Source organism: Mastigoproctus giganteus, chromosome 8 (genome assembly GCF_048544385.1).
Source record: "Mastigoproctus giganteus isolate SK-2022 chromosome 8, ASM4854438v1, whole genome shotgun sequence".
NCBI lineage: Eukaryota > Metazoa > Arthropoda > Arachnida > Uropygi > Thelyphonidae > Mastigoproctus > Mastigoproctus giganteus.
Window position 1 is genome coordinate 47,478,387 of NC_143582.1, and position 19,487 is coordinate 47,497,873.

Genomic DNA, 19,487 nt, shown 5'->3' on the forward strand with positions numbered 1-19,487 from the left:
CGAAGCTCGATCTAGTGATTACTTCCATGTTTATGCATCTGCGCAGCCCACATGGTATACTTCTGTGCTAATACAGATGTATAGCACAGTAGTATACCTCGTTTATCTTTGTAGAAAAATCATGGTCTCAGCATTCTCAGCTGTTTATGAAGAATTTCAAGTAATGGCATCTTTCCTTTAGAAGATGTTCAACGTGAGTTCTTTTAGAATAGTTTAATTATTTTTATATTTTACGGTTATCTAATTTTTTAAACTTCATTTGAAGAATTTTTGGTGTGTAACTGCAGGTCGCCCATTGACGCACTGGCCTTCTTCCTTAGGTTTTTGACCTGATCTAGCCGACTGCATTGTGTCCATGTTGCAAATGGATCTAAAATGTGACGAGACGAGTGGTGTACAAATATACAGCATTCCGGTCAAGGATCAAAGCACTCAACTTGGCACTCGAGATGAACAAATGATAGGTAACTGTAGCTTGCGCATTTGAGAACGTTGAATCACGCGTTGTCTGTCATACTTGAGTGACGTGGCGACTCACCGAAGTGTTCAACGACTTCTGTGAGGAATGTAACTGAGGATTGAAATCCACATTTCTGTTGGAATAATCGTCCATATATCTGTTGGGATGAGAATCTTCGTCTCTACCATGATTTAAATCCCAGTTCTGATAGCTAGATGGCGAACTATAGATGGAGTTGACTTTTTCGTTGTCATCTGCAGCATCAGAGAGATTTTCGAGATCGTCTCTTTCTTGAAGGCGCCGGGCTTGCTGTTTATCGTAATGGTTCAGAAGTTCGCTAGCAGAGTAAGACAGAACTGGACTAATTGTAGAACCCTCCGGTGATAATGATTTTACTACAGATAACTGGCTATTGCTTAGTTTAGAGTTCACAGATTTTGTGTCGCCATCTTTAGGATTTTCTTGGGAGCTTTTCTTTCTTTGTCTCAGCACGAACCACAACACAATCATAATGATAACCGATAGGACGAAAACTCCAAGGACAATGCCTACGATCATTCCTATTTCGTTGTGATTTAAACCCCCACTTTTACTACCATCTTTAGTCTGAGGTCCATCGTCTGTAGGAGCGGATGTTGTCAGGTCGTCCTTTGGGACAGGGGACGGAACAGCATTGAAAACCTCAATAACATTGGAAGGTGTGCCTTTATTCGACTTACTATCCACGGCTCGAACAGCGAAGTAAATTGTCTCATTTTCTCTTTCTTTTTCGTTGAACTTCACTGTTATCTTCGTGGGAGAACCAACTTCCATTGGCAGTGGGTCAGGCCACTGTATATGGTCAACCCTCACACCATTATCAAAATTTTCCAGCGCGTTCTTTCGATCTTCAAACATCCGTACGTCGTAATATGAAACTATTTAGAAAAATAAAAATTAAATTTTCGTTAATAAATATATAGTAATAATATAGTTAATGACAACTCACTATAATTCATTACTAATTACTAACCTCAGTATTAACCAATATAAAAAATTAGAAATATTTATTCACTATTTAGTAGGGTCACCTTTTTCCTGAATTACAGACCATGCACATCGTGGCATGGATTCTTCTAGATATTGAGGATGTCTAGCTCCAGGTTTAACCATTCGTCCATCAGGATATTTGTCAACTGCTATATTGTGGTCTGTAGAGAACTGCTAAGATGAACTGTCCTTTTGAATATATCCCAGACATTCTCAATTGATTAAGACCTGGAGAATTAGGCGAACAGAGTAAATGTTGGAAATCTTGAGAATGTTCCTCGAACCATTCAGATACAGTTTTTACATGGTTTTTACAGTTTTTGCATTGGTAGACAGTTGCGTTGTTGTCTTGAAAGAATCCATCGCAATTCGAATAAAAATGAAGCATCGCAGGTTGCAGTTGATCCAATACAACAGAAGGATATTCACTAGAGGATATTCAATACGACCTTCTGGCGGTGAGCGAACCCAGTTCTTACCAACAGAACATACTATGGTGTCACCTCCAGCCGCTCGTGTGGTGGACAGGAGACAGTGGATTCATGGCTTCATAAGTTCACGCTATCATCCTATTATTGGTGCTAAAAGAGTAAAATCGAGACTCGTCAGACCAGAGTCTTTTCCTGCAATTCTTTTTTTAAAATTCCTTCTGTCTCGTACTTGAAATACCGACTTTCTACCGCATTTCTGATTTTTAGAACTGCATTCGCATTTCATCTTCCACTCGTTTTATACTTTTGAGATGGTTTCTTTTGACACACCAGTGATTTCTTTTGTTTCTCAAATTGTGGCTCCTGTTAAACGTGCTTCAAAAAATAAGACCTTTCCGAAAATTTGAAAGACCGCCTGTCTTCCCCATGACCTGATAAACTAAGAAGCTCCACGAAAACATACAGCATTTATCTGATACCAAAGAACGTTTGCTCATACTATTTGACAATTTATATTTGCATACCGTGCGTTTCTGTTGACAGCAATTGCAAAAGATTTCTAATTTTTTGGACAGTGAGTGTATCAGTGTCTTGCTGTTTTAAACAAAGCAGTCTTGATTATGTAATTTGTTTGTAGTAATGTAACGCCCAAGCCAGTAACGAAAAATTTGATACAGTTGTTCTGTTTTAAGACAATAGTGTTTATCTGTGCAGTTGAACTCTGCAACTCCCTCCTTTACAACAAGCAGCATTAAGGACAATGTAACCTTTTTCTTGTTACAAATGTTGGTCAGTAGATGTACAGATCGTAGCAACACATTTTGTTTTCAAGGATCCTTTGTGCGAAGCACGTCAGCAATCACATGACTGTAGTTCGTATTATAGTTGGGGCATGGTTTTGGGTCCCGACACTGATAGAAATAATTTTTCTAACCGCTAAGGGGCACACTGATTTGTGTTTAAACTTTTCTGCTACCGGATGGCACCACATAAAATAACTTTTGGGTACGATTCGAATTGAGATCTCCATACTCTATGGATAACTCAATAGTTATGGTATAGCTCAATACAAAAGCGTATATTAGCAACTAACTTGATATGGTTTATTTTTAATTTATATTTTTATTCTAAAATGCAATATTCTGTGAAATTATAAAGTTCGAAAATAAACATGTTTTTAGTGAGACGAATTTTTAATTCTAAGGAGAAATTATAACGTTAAATAAACAAAATAATAAAGAAATGTGAGATTTTAATTTCGGACTGTGGTTAAAGTTTGAAAATAAATATTATTTTTTTTCTTTAATTGCTAGGTAAAAGTAAATTTTTTTAAACAGTGAGAAAAATTTTATTAAAATGTTTTAATTTGCATGCATATTATTCTGGTTAAATATTATCTAAACAGATTTTTTCATTAAAGACGCAGTTTTTAGTGAATGCAAGTCTTATTAAAAACTATTTACAAAGAAGACATCAATAATAAAAATGTGCACGAGTGTTTTTTAATAATAAAGTTCTCAATTCTGATAACATACCATTAAAACACTGAATATTTCATAGGATGCAAATTGTGAGGACAGTCCTTTCTTTTTCATTTCCCGTTGGAATTCGCGAACCACATCGTACAAAGGCAGTCTTCGAGTATAGTTCGTAGACATCGAGAAAATGTTCATCGTCAGCACTGCTCAAAAAAGTCGAGGTGTGAAAAATTTTTCGCCTGAAAAACACCTGACAGCACTAAAGTAAATGTGATGTTCGATATTTCCCATCTGACAGGCACCTCCTCCAGTAAAAGCTGCAGTTGCCTTTCAGTCGATATTGTGTTGCTTGATAAAGTTTGGACTTCAAAATCTTCTAATACAAATTCACATATGCAGTTATTATCTGCACAGTGTATAGTAAGAAAATCCATTCTCGCACACCATTGCCATGTTTTAACCAACGACTGTTCATTATGTTGCCTTTCCAGCAAATTCTTTGTTAATTCTGGAAATATTTGACAATCTGCCTCTGAAATTCTGGAAGTAGATTCTCAGAGGCAGCAGTGACGTCAGCTTTTGAACAAAGGAATTCACAATGTATTTTTAATCCCTAGGTGTTAAATTGGTTCTGTTAATTTATTTAGAAATAAAATACTTCATCCCTTATAATATTGTTACTGGCTTTAGAAATAAATTGGTTAACTGTGAACTGCCTTTCAACTATGCAATAAATATACAAATTGAGCACATTTTATGTTTGATGGCCAGATGTTTTTCAACTACCAGAAGTAAACTCTGTTATCTTATGAACTTATAACAGAGTCTGCTAACTTCTAAACATAAAATATGTTTGCACCAGTTTATGTATCAAGGAGAGTGTGGTTCTAATATGGGTAAATATTGGTATAGATGCATACTCCCGTGGCTTGAGAGTTTTTGAAGACCTCAGTTTGAATCCCGGCTAGGACGTGAAGAATTTTTATGGGTCTTTTTCAAAACATGGCTGAGTTAATCAGTTTCGGGCGAGGGTAGCATGGTTTTTTGAAAATTACATAATTTTCAAAAATTTTCCATTTTCTCTAACAGAATCTTTAAAATATAGTTGTTTGGTACTGTTTTAACTGTTGTCTAAATCAACATGAGGTGACAAAGCTTTGTCACCTCATGTTTGCACTTCACAGCATAGCTTTTTATATCAGCTGTTCCTGTTTTTCTTTAGCTCCTAATGACCAACGTAATGCAAATTTTTAAATTTTGTTAGGTTGTATCCACTGCTTCGTGTGTTTCTACGTGCTGCTGTCGTTGTTGTAGAGTTTTAGGTGCATCAGCAACTTAGGCCACATTACTCATATGTATGCAAATTGAGTGTGTTTTCTCGTTGATTTGCTGTTTGCTGGACGAAAAACCTGAGGTTCTGTGAATAAAAACCACGCGAGCCTCTCCTTAGAGTGATTCAACCATGTTTTGAAGACCCATAAAAAAAATGTACACAAAGACTGAAAAAAGTCTGTATTTTATTCAAAAAATAATAAATAACACAACACAGAATGTTTATAATTTATAAACATAATAACGTGTATTCTACAATAAACAAAAATGGATACATTTGTTTAAAAGAAGAGTGTACAAAAGACATGAATAATATTTAGCATCAAAAATAAAAAGTTGTTAACGTTTTAAGCGTCCACAAATTAAAAGCTAATATTTAAAACATTGCGAAATTAGTTTTGTTGTTGTTGTCGTTATGTAGTAGTCCATGGAAAGCACGATCTTTGCATTTATTGCTGGAATGCTGAGGGCTGGTGAATTTTGAACATCATTATTTTTTCTAAATTAATGTGCAGTACTCTTAAACTTTCCAAGTGCTCTTTTTCTATGCTGCCTCCTTTATATGCAGCCGAAAATTTATGTTTAGTTCTCCATATATTATGCAGTCTTCTACTGATTCCTTATTCATGGGTTTAAACGTTAGTCCGTGTATGACCGATTTCACCTACGACGTATGCAGCAGTAGCATTGGATGACTTTTCATTATTTAAAATTTATTTTAAACCTTTAACTGCACAGCTTACTTTTAAAATCCGTGCTGATAATCTGTTCTAGATCCCTGCATCAAAATATTTCTTTTCCACCGAATTTTAAAGTGAATCCGTCGCATGACAATTGTCATGCAAATTGTTTCCATTTTAAGGTGCAGAAAAGTAAGGACTGCAATAACCTAGTGGAGGGCAGACATGGGTTTTTTAATAGTGTTCAGAGCTGCTGTCTTGTTAAGAAGAGTTTCTAAAAAGGCACGATAAGGATAAGTGTCAGAAGATGGGTTAATCAGTTTATCCTGCACAAACAGATAAATATGAATGACACACTCTTTTTTAAATTTAAATGACATGAAAGTTTTGAAGAATTGAGTGGGACGTTGTTCATTTGACGTTGAGATGAAGCAGTTTGTATTTCGAGAGCTTCAGAGCTTTTGAATACATCTAAGGTTATTTGCGAGTGTCAACTATGGACACCTCAGAAACTGAACCTAACAACAGACAGCGCAATCTCATGTGGAAATGCAGAAGTGAACACACGGTCATGTGATATGTATCGATGCATGGCTCCATTGAAAGACCTACGACCTCTAACTAATGAAATCATATGACACTCCGCAATTGGGTTGAAGGAAAGAAAGACTGATTTTATTTTTTTTCATGTCTTTTTCTTTTAAACCTGTGATTTAAAATTTTTACACGTTTAATTTTTAGGAAGACAGCTTAATTTAAGTTGAGGTTAATCCTTAAGGATTAAAAATAAAAATATGTATAATCTTTGCGATGCCGCTCATATAGCACATGAGCGATGCAGTTGGAGGAATTTTTTGGTGGCCACAACAGCTCCTCAGGGAACTATGTGACTGGAAGAAGATAATCTTGTCGTCGGTGGCACCCAGGCTTACACCTATCTCCGCCTGTGTTCACTATATACAAAAACAAAAGAAAATTCTCAACCGTATTGGCCTGGCCTGTAAGGGTATCAGGCCTTTCTACCACGAGGGAACAGCCATCAAATAGACAGACGCAACTCGGCTCCCATCCCTGGCACAAGGAGATGGTCCTGGGTTCACTGTCTCATTCTGTGTAGTTAAACACAATCATCCTGCACCCACCAGTGGTGTGCAAGACTGGTGGGTGCCAGCACTCCCGCTCTCAGGCTGCCCAAACCCGGAACACCCCCCCCCCAAAAAAGAACACACACACACACACACACACACACACACACACACACACACACACACACACACACACACACACACTAATAATAATAAAATAAAAAGGATTAAAAATATAGTTATTCTCGCACAAAGAGCTATTGTTGAGGTTGAGAATAAAAAAAAATGGAAAAAATTTTCAATTGAGAGGTGAAATTAATCTGTCCCTAGGGATTAAAAATACGTTGTGAATTCCCTTGTTCAAAAGCTGTGGCCATCATGCCTTTATTCATATCTTGCTGGGTTGGTTTAGATTATAAAAACGGAAAGTGCTGGTGATTTGTAATTTCTTCTTCTTTTTCTTCTTCTTCTTCTGGCGTTATAACCCATGGTGGGTCTTAGCCTTCTCAACGATGTCCCACCAGTAAGCCTTCTCAGAAGTCAAACTTCTCTAACTTCTTATTCTCCTGGTCTTTAAGTACTCTTCTACGTCATTCATCCATCTTTTTCGCGGTCTTCCTCCCGATAGGTTTCCGTTCCATTATCCTCTTAGTTGTCCTGCTGGCATCCATTCTCATAACATGTTCCAACCAGGCAACTCTCTGGCTCTTCACAAATCTGTCGATGTCCGCAATCTGAATAAGATTGTCAAGTTCATGGCTCATTCTGATCCTCTAGGATCCATCAATTTCTTGTACGGGCCCAAAGACTTTTCGCAAAATTCTACGCTCGAACACTCTCAATAGCCGCTCATCTTTACTCGTTAATGTCCAAGCTTCACAACTGTATGTTTGAACTGGTCTAATGAGACTTTTGTATATCCTTAATTTTAAATGTCTGTTCAATACTCTGGACTTCATTAGTTTTTCATGTGCATAGAAGCATCTGTTTCCACTCAGGATACGGGACTTAATTTCATTAGTAATAGGTTGGACTGGTTTATCTGCGAACCTAGATAGGCGAAATTTTGAACATGCTCAAACGAGAAGCTGTTAGTTCTTAAACTTTCCGTGTTATCTGCCATTCTCCGCACTTCCATATATTTTGTCTTCGCTTCATTTATCCTAAGTCCTCTTCTTTGTGCTTCATTATCCAGCCTGGCCACTGTTTCCTCCAGTGCTCCTTTAGTCCTATTGATAATAGCGACATCAGCATATGCGCAGACCTGCACTGTCTTTGTACTTATGTGTCCAGTCACTTCTAATTTTGACAGCCGCCTCTAAAACCAAGTAAAATAACACAGTAGAGAGTGGATTGCCCTGTCTAACACCAGCGTTAATGTCAAAGGGAGTCGTCAACTCATTGTCAATTCTCACCACTGCTTTAGAGCCAGCCAGGGTTGCTTTTATGAGCATAACAATCTTTGCAGGTATGCCCAGGAGAAGGAGATCATTTATCATTTCCTCTCTGTTGATTGAATCAAAAACTTGTTTTAAATAAGTGTATACTATACTCAAATTCTTTTTCCTGTATCTGCCTCAAAATGAAAATCCGGTCCGTTGTTGAGCGATTGGGTCTGAAACCACACTGATAATCTCCAATGGTTTTCTCTGAATATGCTGCCAGCAGATTTGTAATTTAAGATATTTAAATGGTAAACATATTATTCGTGTTAAATCAATAGATTAAAAAAATCATTCCTTTGAAAATATTTATCGGTTCACAAAATACAGGTTGATATAACGTCATAATTGCTAATACAGCTGTGTTATGGTCGGCTGCGGGCTGGATAAAGTGACATTCGGTCAGGGTAGGGTGCAGTACAGTCTATCCCTCAGCAGTGGAGTCTAAACCTATGTGTTATTACAATTTCTTTCTTTTTGTAAGTTCAAAGTGGATTGTTCGTGTTAGCATTGTGAAATCCCACCCTGCATGCAAATGCGTGCTGGTCTTTAAGGGTTAACAGTGGATCCGACTGCAGAAAAAACTTACAGAATTAACAGAATATTTGCTGTTAAGACGACTTAACAAACAATCGATTGGTGAAAACCTGGTAATAGTGTGCCAGAATGGATTTCTTACTATACTCGTTATTAATGACCATTTCTTATTATACTGTGCAGATAATAACTGTATATACGAAGTTGAATTAGAAGATTTTGAAGTCCAAACTTTATCAATTACAACAGCATCCATAGAAAGGCGGCTGCAGCTTTTACTAGAGGAAGTGTCTGGGCAACATCAAGCATCACATTTACTTCAGTGGCGTGAGGTGTTTCTCCGACGAAAGGTTTTTCACACCGCGAACTATACTTGAAGACTCTGCCTTTGTGCAACGTGGTTCGCGAATTCGAACGGGAAATGAAAATGAAAAGACGTCCTCATGAAATATTCAGTGTTGCTAATGGTATGTTATAAGAATGAGAACTTTATTATTCGAAAAAGACTCGTGCACATTTTTGTTATTGATAATGTCTTTGTAAATAGTTTTAAATAAGACTTTCATTCATTGAAAACTGTCTTTGATGAAAAATTAGTTTAGAGAATATTTAAAAAGAACAATATGCAAGTAAATAAATAAAAATATTAATTAAATTTTTCTCACTGTTTAAAAAATGAATATTTATTTTCAAACTTTAACCACGGTCAGGAAATTGAAATCTCATATTATTTTGTTCATTTAACTCTATAACTTCTTGTAATTTAAAAATTCATCTTACGGAAAGCATGTTTATTTTTGAACTTAATAATTTCACAGAATATTGCAGTTTAGGATATAAAATTCAAATTTAAAAAAAAATGTCGTTAGATCCACGATTTTTATCATTGAAAGTAAATGTCTCAGTAGCCCAATGGTTTAAAAAGATATCCATAAAGTATGTGGCTCTTAATTCAAATCCCACCCAAATAGTTAGCTTTATGTGGCAACATCCAGTAGCCGAAAAATTAGAAATAAATAAGTGGAGCCACGTATTTAGTTATTTTATTGGAGTTAATGAAAAGTCTTCATTCTTTTGGTTTATGTTCTTTTTCAAGGGTACCAACTAGTTGGATAACATCATTTCAGTATCAAAGTGAATCTTTCATAGCAAAATATGAAGGACACTCATTTTTTCGGTTACAAAATACAGATGTAATTGTATCTTTTTGCAGTAAATTCCATTCCTTCTCCCCACATCACAAAAGCTGTGCTCGTGCCTTAGATTTTCAACACGCACAAGATCGTTCAATTCATTTTAAATTATAAGATGAAACTTACTTCGGTTAGGACACACTGTTTCCATTTAGGCATCAGTGTTTCCTCTTCTAATAATCTTCTTTCTGGAGGAACAGGAACAAGTAGTTCGTCACTGTCACTGACTGGTTATGGGCTATTCGTATGCTAATTATTTTTTCTCTGTTTGTCCCTTTCTGTTCTTGAACTTGACTTATGGAAAAATGGTAGTCCTTTGCATGACTGTTTTGCTCCCTCCTCCAACATGGAACAGCGAATTGCAGTGATACTTCTCATCCTGATCGCTTCATTATCGGCCAATTTAAAGTTCATGTGATTTAATAGAAATGTTATGGATGTGTACGAGATTTCATTGTGTAATAATCTCACACATAAGAAAAGAAATCTCGTGAATCAATGCACTGAAGTGATAATTTACATGTAACAACGTTGACTACACTCATTGGTCAAAAAAATCAGAAACCTTTATTCAATATCTAGTAGGGCCGCCTTTTGCCCGTACACGTCGTGGCATGAATTCCACTAGGTGTGTCTGAGGAAATCTGGCTCCAGATTTGACCATTCTTCCATCAGGAACTGCTGTGTTATGGTCGGTAGAGAACTGTGAAGCAGAACTGCCCTTTCGAACATATCCCTTACATTCTCAGTTGGACTCAGATCTGGAGAATTATGCGACCAGGATGGACTCTGGAAATCTTGGGAATGTTCCTCGAACCATTCAGGTTCGAGGAACATTCCCAAGGAACATTCATGCAACTATCCACCGTACAATCTTTGTACGGTGGATAGATGCGTTTTCGTCTTGAAGGAATCGATCGCAATCCCCGTAAAAATTAAGCACTGCTGGGTTAAGTTAGCCTAATATGAAGGAAATATATTTATTGGAGGTAACACGACCTTCTGACGGCATGAGCAGATCCACTTTGTGCCAACAGAACGTACACCATGCCATGATACTTCAGCAACTCAAGTGATGGACACAGACAGCAGTCTGAATGCATAGCTTCATGAGTTCACCGCACACTTTCATCCTACCATTGGTACAAAAAAAGTACATCGAGACTCGCCAGACCACAATTTTTTTCTACTGTTCTACAATCCAGTCAAGCCTTGGCTTTGGTGGCACCAGTCCAATCGAATCTTTTGATTTTTTGCAGAAAGATGTAGCTTTTGTATAGGTATACGATTATCAAATCCCTAATTCTTCAATATCTTGTAATGGAGCGAGAATTAGTAAATCTGTAATTATCTGTACAGTATTGTGATTAGTGGCGGGGATGCTAGGAAAGCTGGCTGGGACTGCTTAGTATAATATATATATATATATAATTCATTTTGAAATGGGTCTCTCTTTGCCTAAATTGATTTTGTTCCAGTCAAATTCCGCTTTAAATTCCCGCGGTCTCATTCTTGGAGTGCCGACTTTCTGCCACATTTCCCCCTTTTAAAGCTGAATTGTCGTTTCATCTTCCTCTCATTGTATACTTTTGAGATGGTTGCTTTCGACCAACCAGTTGTGATGGATCGAAAGCATCCTTCAGGCTACAGTTGTACAAAACAAAAGTGTAAATTGAGACTCGTCGACCAGATAATCTTTTCCCATTGTTCATTTTTTTTCTTTTATTGTGGCTCCTGCTAAACGTGCTCCTCCAAGGATAGCACCTTTCTTCCTCATGACTGAATCGACTAATAAACCCCAGGAACAAATACAGTATTTATTTGATACCAAGGAACTTATGAACATACTCTGTGATGATTTATATTTGCATACCGTATGTTTAATTATGTGCTAACACCAATTGCAAAAGGTATCTAATTTTTTGGCTAGTCAGTGTATACCAGTGACATGCAGATAGGTGTATGTTCTCATTGAGAACCATCGCTGTCCGATACAGATGTAAACTCCATGGGTCACTTCTAGTATACAATATGTAAACTCCATTATTGATTCTCCATTTCTTTCGAACTAATCCCTTTCGCCAATACTCCACCCCTAAATTCTTGTCATGAAGCTTATTTCTCCTGCATACTCGCTGCTGTGTTACGTTTCCTTCAGGTAATAAATATATTAAATTGACTACACTCCCAACTTCGATGCTTAAAACATTTCTCTTTATTCTGTACCTTTAAGCGTGTCAAATCTTATTGTAAATTTAAATGTATCCTGTAACTTTTCTTGCCTAAGTTTTCTAAAGAATTTACTCGCCATGTGGGTGAGAATTGTGCGTTTAAATAAATAAATAAATAAATGTAGATGCCTCCTTATGACTTTGGCAACCCTCCTCTCCCCGATTGTTACCTGGCAAAACATTTCTACTGATTTTTCCTGCATTATTCGTTTCTTAGTTAACAAAATATTTTAAGAATAACCTGAGCTTAAGAAATGGTGTTCATTATCAGCCAGTTAGAATTTTCCCATTACAATTCTCATAATTAAAATAATATTTCTTAATGAAAATTACGCTCCCTGAATCAAGTAACAAAATGCAAACGAATATTTAGGTACCCACCTTCATTCACATCATAATCGCCACCGGGAGTAGACCATTCAAGTGTAAATGAGCGGGTGTCACGTAAAGAAGCCTTGAGATCACATATCCGGCTGGGCGGGAAGCTATCTTTTCCAGGAATATCAGTCACAAAGAAAGTTCCATAAGTGGCCATTCGAGTGAAAGGTGGCACTTCTGTTGCATCTTCGTTCGGCACAGAACTACCACAGCAGAATTTTTTTTCTGGAACATGAATATCTTTCATTATTATAATTCTTCTGGAGAAAAAAAACTGTTGAATTAAAGAAAAAGTATGTATAAAACAAAATATTAAAAAAAAAAAAAATTAAAGATAATCTTTGTGGTATTCTGTGCACCGAAAAACAGTTAAATTTTGGAGATTTTTATTTGAATTTTATAGAAAAGCATTTTTGAAGTTGCTACGTAATAATAATTGATTTTAATTATTAGTAATATGGGGCTCTGCCCCAAACCAGTCCGAACACGTGCGGCAACCAGTCAATATCCATTTACTGCCCACCTTGAAACTCACAAAAGCAACTTTTCTTTTCGTCTTCCTTGTTTATCCCTTCAGTCCGTTTTCAGGAACAACCTTCCTTCACATCATGTATTTCCTGAAAATTACAATCTAAAGAAATTCAAGTTTAGTGTCAACAAGTATTTTCTTCTGTCTTCTCAACCTTCAACTGCGCACGGTACTAAGTATTATAGATTCTTATATACATATATTTCGTATTTGGGGTTTTCATTAAAAAAAAATAATAATAAAAATAATAGAAATTACAGTTTCTTTTTTTGTAAACGGGGTGCAAATGTGGATCATCCTTTCTTCGTAGGATCTACTCATTGTCCGTGTGACGTGTATAATTAATATATTCTTTGTTTTCTGTCTTTTCTGGAAGAGTAGAAGATCTCTCTCTCTCTCTCTCTCTCCTCTCTCGATATAATGCTGCATCTCATAAAAAAATGGGTGTGGAAGCTACCAAAAAAGTGGCCCATTTCTCCTGACAGCCAACAAGAACTCATGATGAGTACTTTCTGTTCTTTTTAACCTAATAAAGTGTGTGTGTGTGTGTGTGTGTAGGCAAATTTAAGTAAATGCGTTGTAAAATACAAGGATCAGAACTAGACTTTCCTTTGTTAATATAAAGTACTTTACCTGGAGTAAGTGGTGTTGCTCTGTTTCTTTCATTTTTTCCAATGACCATGGTTTCTGGCGTATGTGCAACAAACACAGTGAGTAAATAATATCCTTCGTAACTGAAATCTGTAAAATGTCTGGAGTAGATGCCATCGTACTTCGTTATATCTGGATCTGAAAGAACAAAATATAACAGTTTATTTACTGCACAATTTCTGAATATTAGAAAAAAGGTTTTTCAAATCGAAATTTCTAGACACCGAGCAGAGATTAATACTAATGTGCCTTCTCTGAGTACAAGAACCACAGAAATTACCACCGGTTTCTTGCACATCCTCTCAGATACGAGATGCTTTTAATAGTTCTACACAGGCAAAATATCCAATTATCGAGAAGTTCAGGCATAATCCAAGTTTTGTATTATAAGTATTATGTATTTAACAATTAGATAAGTTATAGAATTTCTTAAAGTGCCGATATGATTGGATTCAATTTAGGATAGCAAAAATGGTACTCACCTTAGATAATCTGCTGTTATTACAAGAAGTAGGATGGATGAATACTTTTGAGGTTTAAGAGGTTTTGAATAATTTAGAGTTTAAAAAATAAGTTAATTAGTAAGGATACGGAATTAAAATATGCTCAAGGAAGTAGAAGTGCGCAAATTCGTTCCTGGTTGTTATTGAAGAATTAATTAAAAACTTTAAAATATGAAACCGATGAAGCCAAAAGTCATAAACGACTGACTTTCGTTTTTTAACGTCATCAGTTGGCAATACTAAAGTGAGAAGAGAACGCGTGTTTTAAAGACTTCTATGTTCCCGTGATGCTCTTTGTGACATGCGGGAATCTTAAGTGCGTGAGATTACAGACCGGGGAAAGGTTGGAGGGTAGTTTCGCATTTATGACATTTAGTGTGGTGTGATGGCGGCACCATTCTATAATAATCTTCGTATTGAAAAATTTTGTAACTATATTTTAATTTTGTGATGGTAATGGCAGAATCAACTATAGGGGTGTGGTTGTGGGAATGTACGTGTAGTGTAAGCTCGGTACTGGATTGCCTTGTTCTAAAACTGTTATAATAGTAATAAGCCCGTGTGTTAGAAGTTTTTGTGGAACCGTATTTAGTAGTGGTGCTTCCGATGTAGCAGGCATTGCAATTTTGCTGACATTTAATTAAATATACAATATTATTCGTATCATTTATTGGGTATTTATATGTTTCTTTGTATGTATTAAATAGTGATCCTAATTTATTATACGAAGAAAATATAAGTGTGATGTCAGTGCCTGCGAACACTTGACGGAATTGTCTAGCGAGACTACTGTGGTAAGTGAGAATGATACGCGTGCTCCCTTTTGTGTTGTGTTTGGATAGATTGTTGGTGTTATTCTTGGCGACGGAAATTATGTGTTGGATTAATTGGAACGGATATTTCTTGGACATGAACTTTTTTGTAAGATATTGTAATTATGAAGAACTGTATTTTATAGCGTTATGAATTTGGTTATAAAGAACGGCTGTTTTTTTGTACTAAGTGGGTGGTGTGATTCAATGTGTAGACATTTACCTGTGTGTGTATTTTTCCTAAAAATCTTGGTTCCCAGTTTGGTGCATGTTTTGTATATTGTGAGGTTAAGGAAATTGATTTGATTGTTAACTTCTGTTTCAAGTGTATATTTTTGTCTATCATGTATTGAGTTTAATTTAATAAAAAGATTGTCAATTGTAGTTCTATTTCCTATTAAGAGTATGTCGTCTGCATAACGTATATAAGTTTAATCCCTGAAGGGTAAGGCTGTAGTTTTTGGTTTTCTATGGTTGCTAAATAAATCTCAGATAAGGGGGCAGAAATTCCTAGACCCATGGGGAGGTCGAATATTTGTTGAAATATTTGGTTATTAAACCGGAAGTGTCTAGCATCCAGTAAGAACGAAGTAAGTTCTAAGATATTATTGATGGAGAGAGAGAGAGAGGTGCGATTGATTAAAGTATTGTCCATCATTAGGAATTCTCGTAAAGCTTGTAGTGTAAAAGGCAAGTGTACGTTTGTATATAAAGAAACAACATCGAAAGACGCTAAGATGTCTTCGCTGGAAATTATGGCAGTATTTATTTGTTCGAATGCTTGATTTGTGTTACTAACTTTAAATTTTAAGAATCTTGTGAGGGGGGATATAATTTTTACTAAAAAGTAGGATAGGTTGGCAAAGGCAGATTTGCTAAAGGAATTCGTCATTGGTCTTTGGGGATGGCCAGGTTTGTGTAGTTTGGTGATGCCAAACATATGTGGGAGGATGTTATTGCGTATACCGATTTGCTGTAGTGTGTGTAAATTAATTTCTTTATTAGATCTTAGTCTCCTTAAGATAACATTAAGCTTATTTTTTAGTTTGGAGATGTTATATGCGTTATCAATTTTATATGTGTTTTGGTCGGAGAGGATTTGTTCATTTTGTCGATATAGGCGCTTTTTCCTAAAATTACAATTATGTCACCTTTGTCAGCTTTTTGTATAATAATGTTAGCAATATTCCGTACTTTTTGTATGTCTAATAGTTGTTTTTTCGTGTTCAGTTGGGAGGGTGAGTTTTGAATTAATAATGGCGTTGGTTTGGTGCATGATTCGCCATTTATCGGGGTGGTTTTCGAGTTTAGTTTGTAACTCTATGATGCAATCTTTTATGGGATAATGGTGGTCCCTTATAGCGAAGTTAAAACCATATTCCAGTCCTGAAAGCTCAGTGGTAGTGAAGGTTTGTGATGAAATATTAATGGTGGAACTCTGTGGGGAGTTTGTAATTTTTGCGTGAGTATATCCCATTTTTTTAATATGCCTTTGTTCCACGACATCGAGGGCAGCATTAATGTGTGTGTGTGTCATTGAAAGTAGTAAATTCTATCCAAGTTTGGATGTATTGCCAACTGATGACGTTAAAAAACGAAATTCAGTCGTTTATGACTTTTGGCTTCACCGGTTTCATATTTTAAAGTTTTTAATTAATTCTTCAATAACAACCAGGAATGAATTTGCGCACTTCTACTTTCTTGAGCATATTTTAATTCCGTTTTAATTTTTAATTCCGTATCCTTACTAATTAACTTATTTTTTAAACTCTAAATTATTCAAAACCTCTTAAACCTCAAAATTATTCGAAATTGAGTATTATATATTTTTAAAGACTTTTTTGTAAACTTTATCTACGAAATATAATACAGATTATTTTGATTCGCTTAGGACACCAATGTTAAATGAATACCTCGGTAGGGAAGCGATATGTTTCTTACATTCTTCTAATAATTGTCTAATCTTTCCTTAAATTTAGTCTGCGCGGTAGCACAGTGGTATCGTTACCGTCATCCCCACACCGGGTGGAAAAGGCCCGGGTTTGAATCCCGTCGATGACGCGAGGAACTTTTATGAGCTTGTTTCACTCCGTAGCTGAGTTTGTCAGTCTCAGGCGTAGATAGCAAGGTTTTTCCCCGGAACCCGGGGTTTTTCGTCCAGCAGAGCAGACAAATCGACCTGAGAACACACGCCATTTACAGACACAGTACACATGGGTAGATGAAATAACTTTCCAAGTGACCCTAATAAATATTTTTTTCCCCCATTAAATTTAGCCAAACTACCCACCTCCACAACACTGGATGGGAGTTTCTTCGAACAATCAGTTACTCTTGTAAGATGTCAGTCTTGCAAATATAGGGATTTAGAGGTTGTGGGAAAATTTGTAATTTGGGAATAATTTAATCTTTGATATGGAAAGGAATTTTGACATTTAAGAGAAGCATGTATGGGATGAATACTAGATTTATAGATAAACGATTACAGATGTGCAAACTGAATAGCAGTCAAATGGAAGAGAAAGTAACGCACAAATGTATATGCGTGAGAGAAAAAGGGGTGAATAACAGTAAACAAAGGCAACTGCCCGTACTAGGGAAGGAGATGTCATTAGTGAACGAGCGGAAAAGGGTTACTGGAAGCAGGACAATGGATCGGTGAAATGCAGGTGATTAAGACGCGTTTGATCTATGCGGCATCTGGACATAAGTCCCGATGGACTAGCGTTGGGTCGAAAAAGACCAGGTCACTGTGGCGGCTTTTTGTTAAGTTGTCAACATTTTCGCAAATGGGAAAAGACGAAAATAGCTATCTTGGGAGACGACGGACGGCAGACATGAAAGGATTGTGCTACCCTGAGAACTAGACAAGAAAATTACGAAACAAGGCTTGGTTTGCACACGGCGCAAATAGTTATGATAATTTTTTTAACGAAGAGAAAAGTCGGATGCTTAGGTGAATTCCTGGGATTGGTAGAGAAGATGGGGGAAGGAGGTTCAAACGGTGGAGAAAAAGTTGGGGTCGTGAGGGTGATGGGAGACAGAGTGGGAGGAAGACAGAATTGGCAAGAGTGAGAGGGAGTGTGGCTAAAGGGGTGGTCGTGGAGACGCAGAGTGAGAAGAGTAAGTTGGGCAGTGCAGAAATGTAGGGAGTGCAAAAAGGGCCCTAGACAGTAAGGGGGAAAATAGTTGAAGAGTAGAAAAGTAACGGGAAGGCTAAGGATGATAAGCAAAAAGGTTATGAAAGACAGTTAAGTGAACCAGGAAAGGTAACGACCCCTTGAAGAAAGATACATCTGAATGATCCGTAGTAAAGGAGTAGTTGTGTATTCAAAGCAGAAGAAAGGACGCCAGACCCATGCAGCCAGGATTTCCGGAAAATTATCTGAAGCAGATTCAGGAGAAAGCAGATGAAGGAAAGCCTTAGAAGGTAGAGCCTAAGATGGAAGCCTGAAATCTCCCTGGAAAAGAAAAGAAAAAGATAGAAGTAGGTTAGCGATATATGAAGTACTGTAAGTTAACAAGAAGGACTGTTAGTGAAATAGTATAATAATTAATGAAAAGGTGGTAGCACTAGAGAGTAAAGTGAAAGATAAAAATTATCTCTGAGGGAGATATACTAACAGAGTTTATTACGCTAAAAAGGTTAGTGTATAATGCAAAGAAAACGAAGGAATGAGTAAAAGATGAAATTGATATAAATAGATATAATGTGTTAGAAGGGTAGTAAAGCTTATAAAGAAGGATTCTGAATATGTTTTAAAGTTATAGATAATTACGTTACATGAGAAACTCTGAATATAGTGTTTTAATTGATGAAGATTTGTTGGTTTATCTGAATGACTAGTAACAAGGTAGAAACTTTAGCAAAGTTAAGATTGGTCTACAAGTATATTGTAACAGAGTGGTGAGAACACAGAGCATAATGATGAAAGTAGCATAGTTGATTGTTAATATATGAAACGTAATTGTATCCAGGAGTAAATGAAATAAGTATAGTGAATGTACAAGTGTTAGGAGTTAGTTAGGGCAAGAAGAATGAATCAGGTGTTTTCATATAATGGTAAACTCAGATTAGCTAGTGAATGGAAACTATAATTAGAATGATATATGCGAAGTATCTTTGTATGTTAGGTCGACTTTGTATATTAGGACTGTATGCTTTTTAATTTAATTGTATATTATGTATGTAATAAATTTCATGTTTTGTTTTCACTTTGAGTCCTGTTATTCTAAATAACACACGCCTTGCTTGCCTAGTTAAGAGTTTGCTCTCCCACAATTTAGTGAGAGAATCCTGGTCTCTGATTAAGGGGATCAAAAGAAATTACTCTCAAGATCTTGAGAATGTTCTGAATATATATATAGAGTATAGCAGTCAGGTGGCAAAAGGTGGGCCCTTGATAGGTGTGAGGGCACCTAAGAAAAATCTTCTGTGAAATAAATATAAATAAGGGAAGAAATCTGTGTGAGATAAATATAAAGTAAAATACACCCCCCCCCCCTACACTCTCTCTGGCTGAAAGAAAATTTCGCATATCTATCTTGCAATCATTCTTTTTCAATTTAAATTGATGTCCGTTTTGTGTCATCCGAGAAAGGATAAGAATGTCACGAACATATAGTTTACATAAACCATTTAAAGCCTTTAAACATTTCGGTGAGGTCTTTCTTGTTAAGAGTACCCTTCTGTGTCGTTGACCGATATTCTTGTTC

The 19,487-nt window shown here is 36.4% G+C and overlaps 1 protein-coding gene across 1 annotated transcript in view; it reads right to left on the reverse strand.

Annotated features, from left to right (window-relative positions):
* Positions 1 to 511: 511 nt before the first annotated feature.
* Positions 512 to 19,487, reverse strand: part of LOC150081513 (calcium-activated chloride channel regulator 4A-like) — an 88,683-nt gene continuing 69,707 nt past the window's right edge. Inside the window, exons 12-14 of the mRNA XM_090380228.1 lie at positions 13,439 to 13,594; positions 12,280 to 12,501; positions 512 to 1,377 (exon numbers count right to left, since the gene is read on the reverse strand). Of these exons, the coding sequence (XP_090236354.1) occupies positions 512 to 1,377; positions 12,280 to 12,501; positions 13,439 to 13,594 (1,244 nt within the window). The remainder of the gene's footprint in view (positions 1,378 to 12,279; positions 12,502 to 13,438; positions 13,595 to 19,487) is intronic.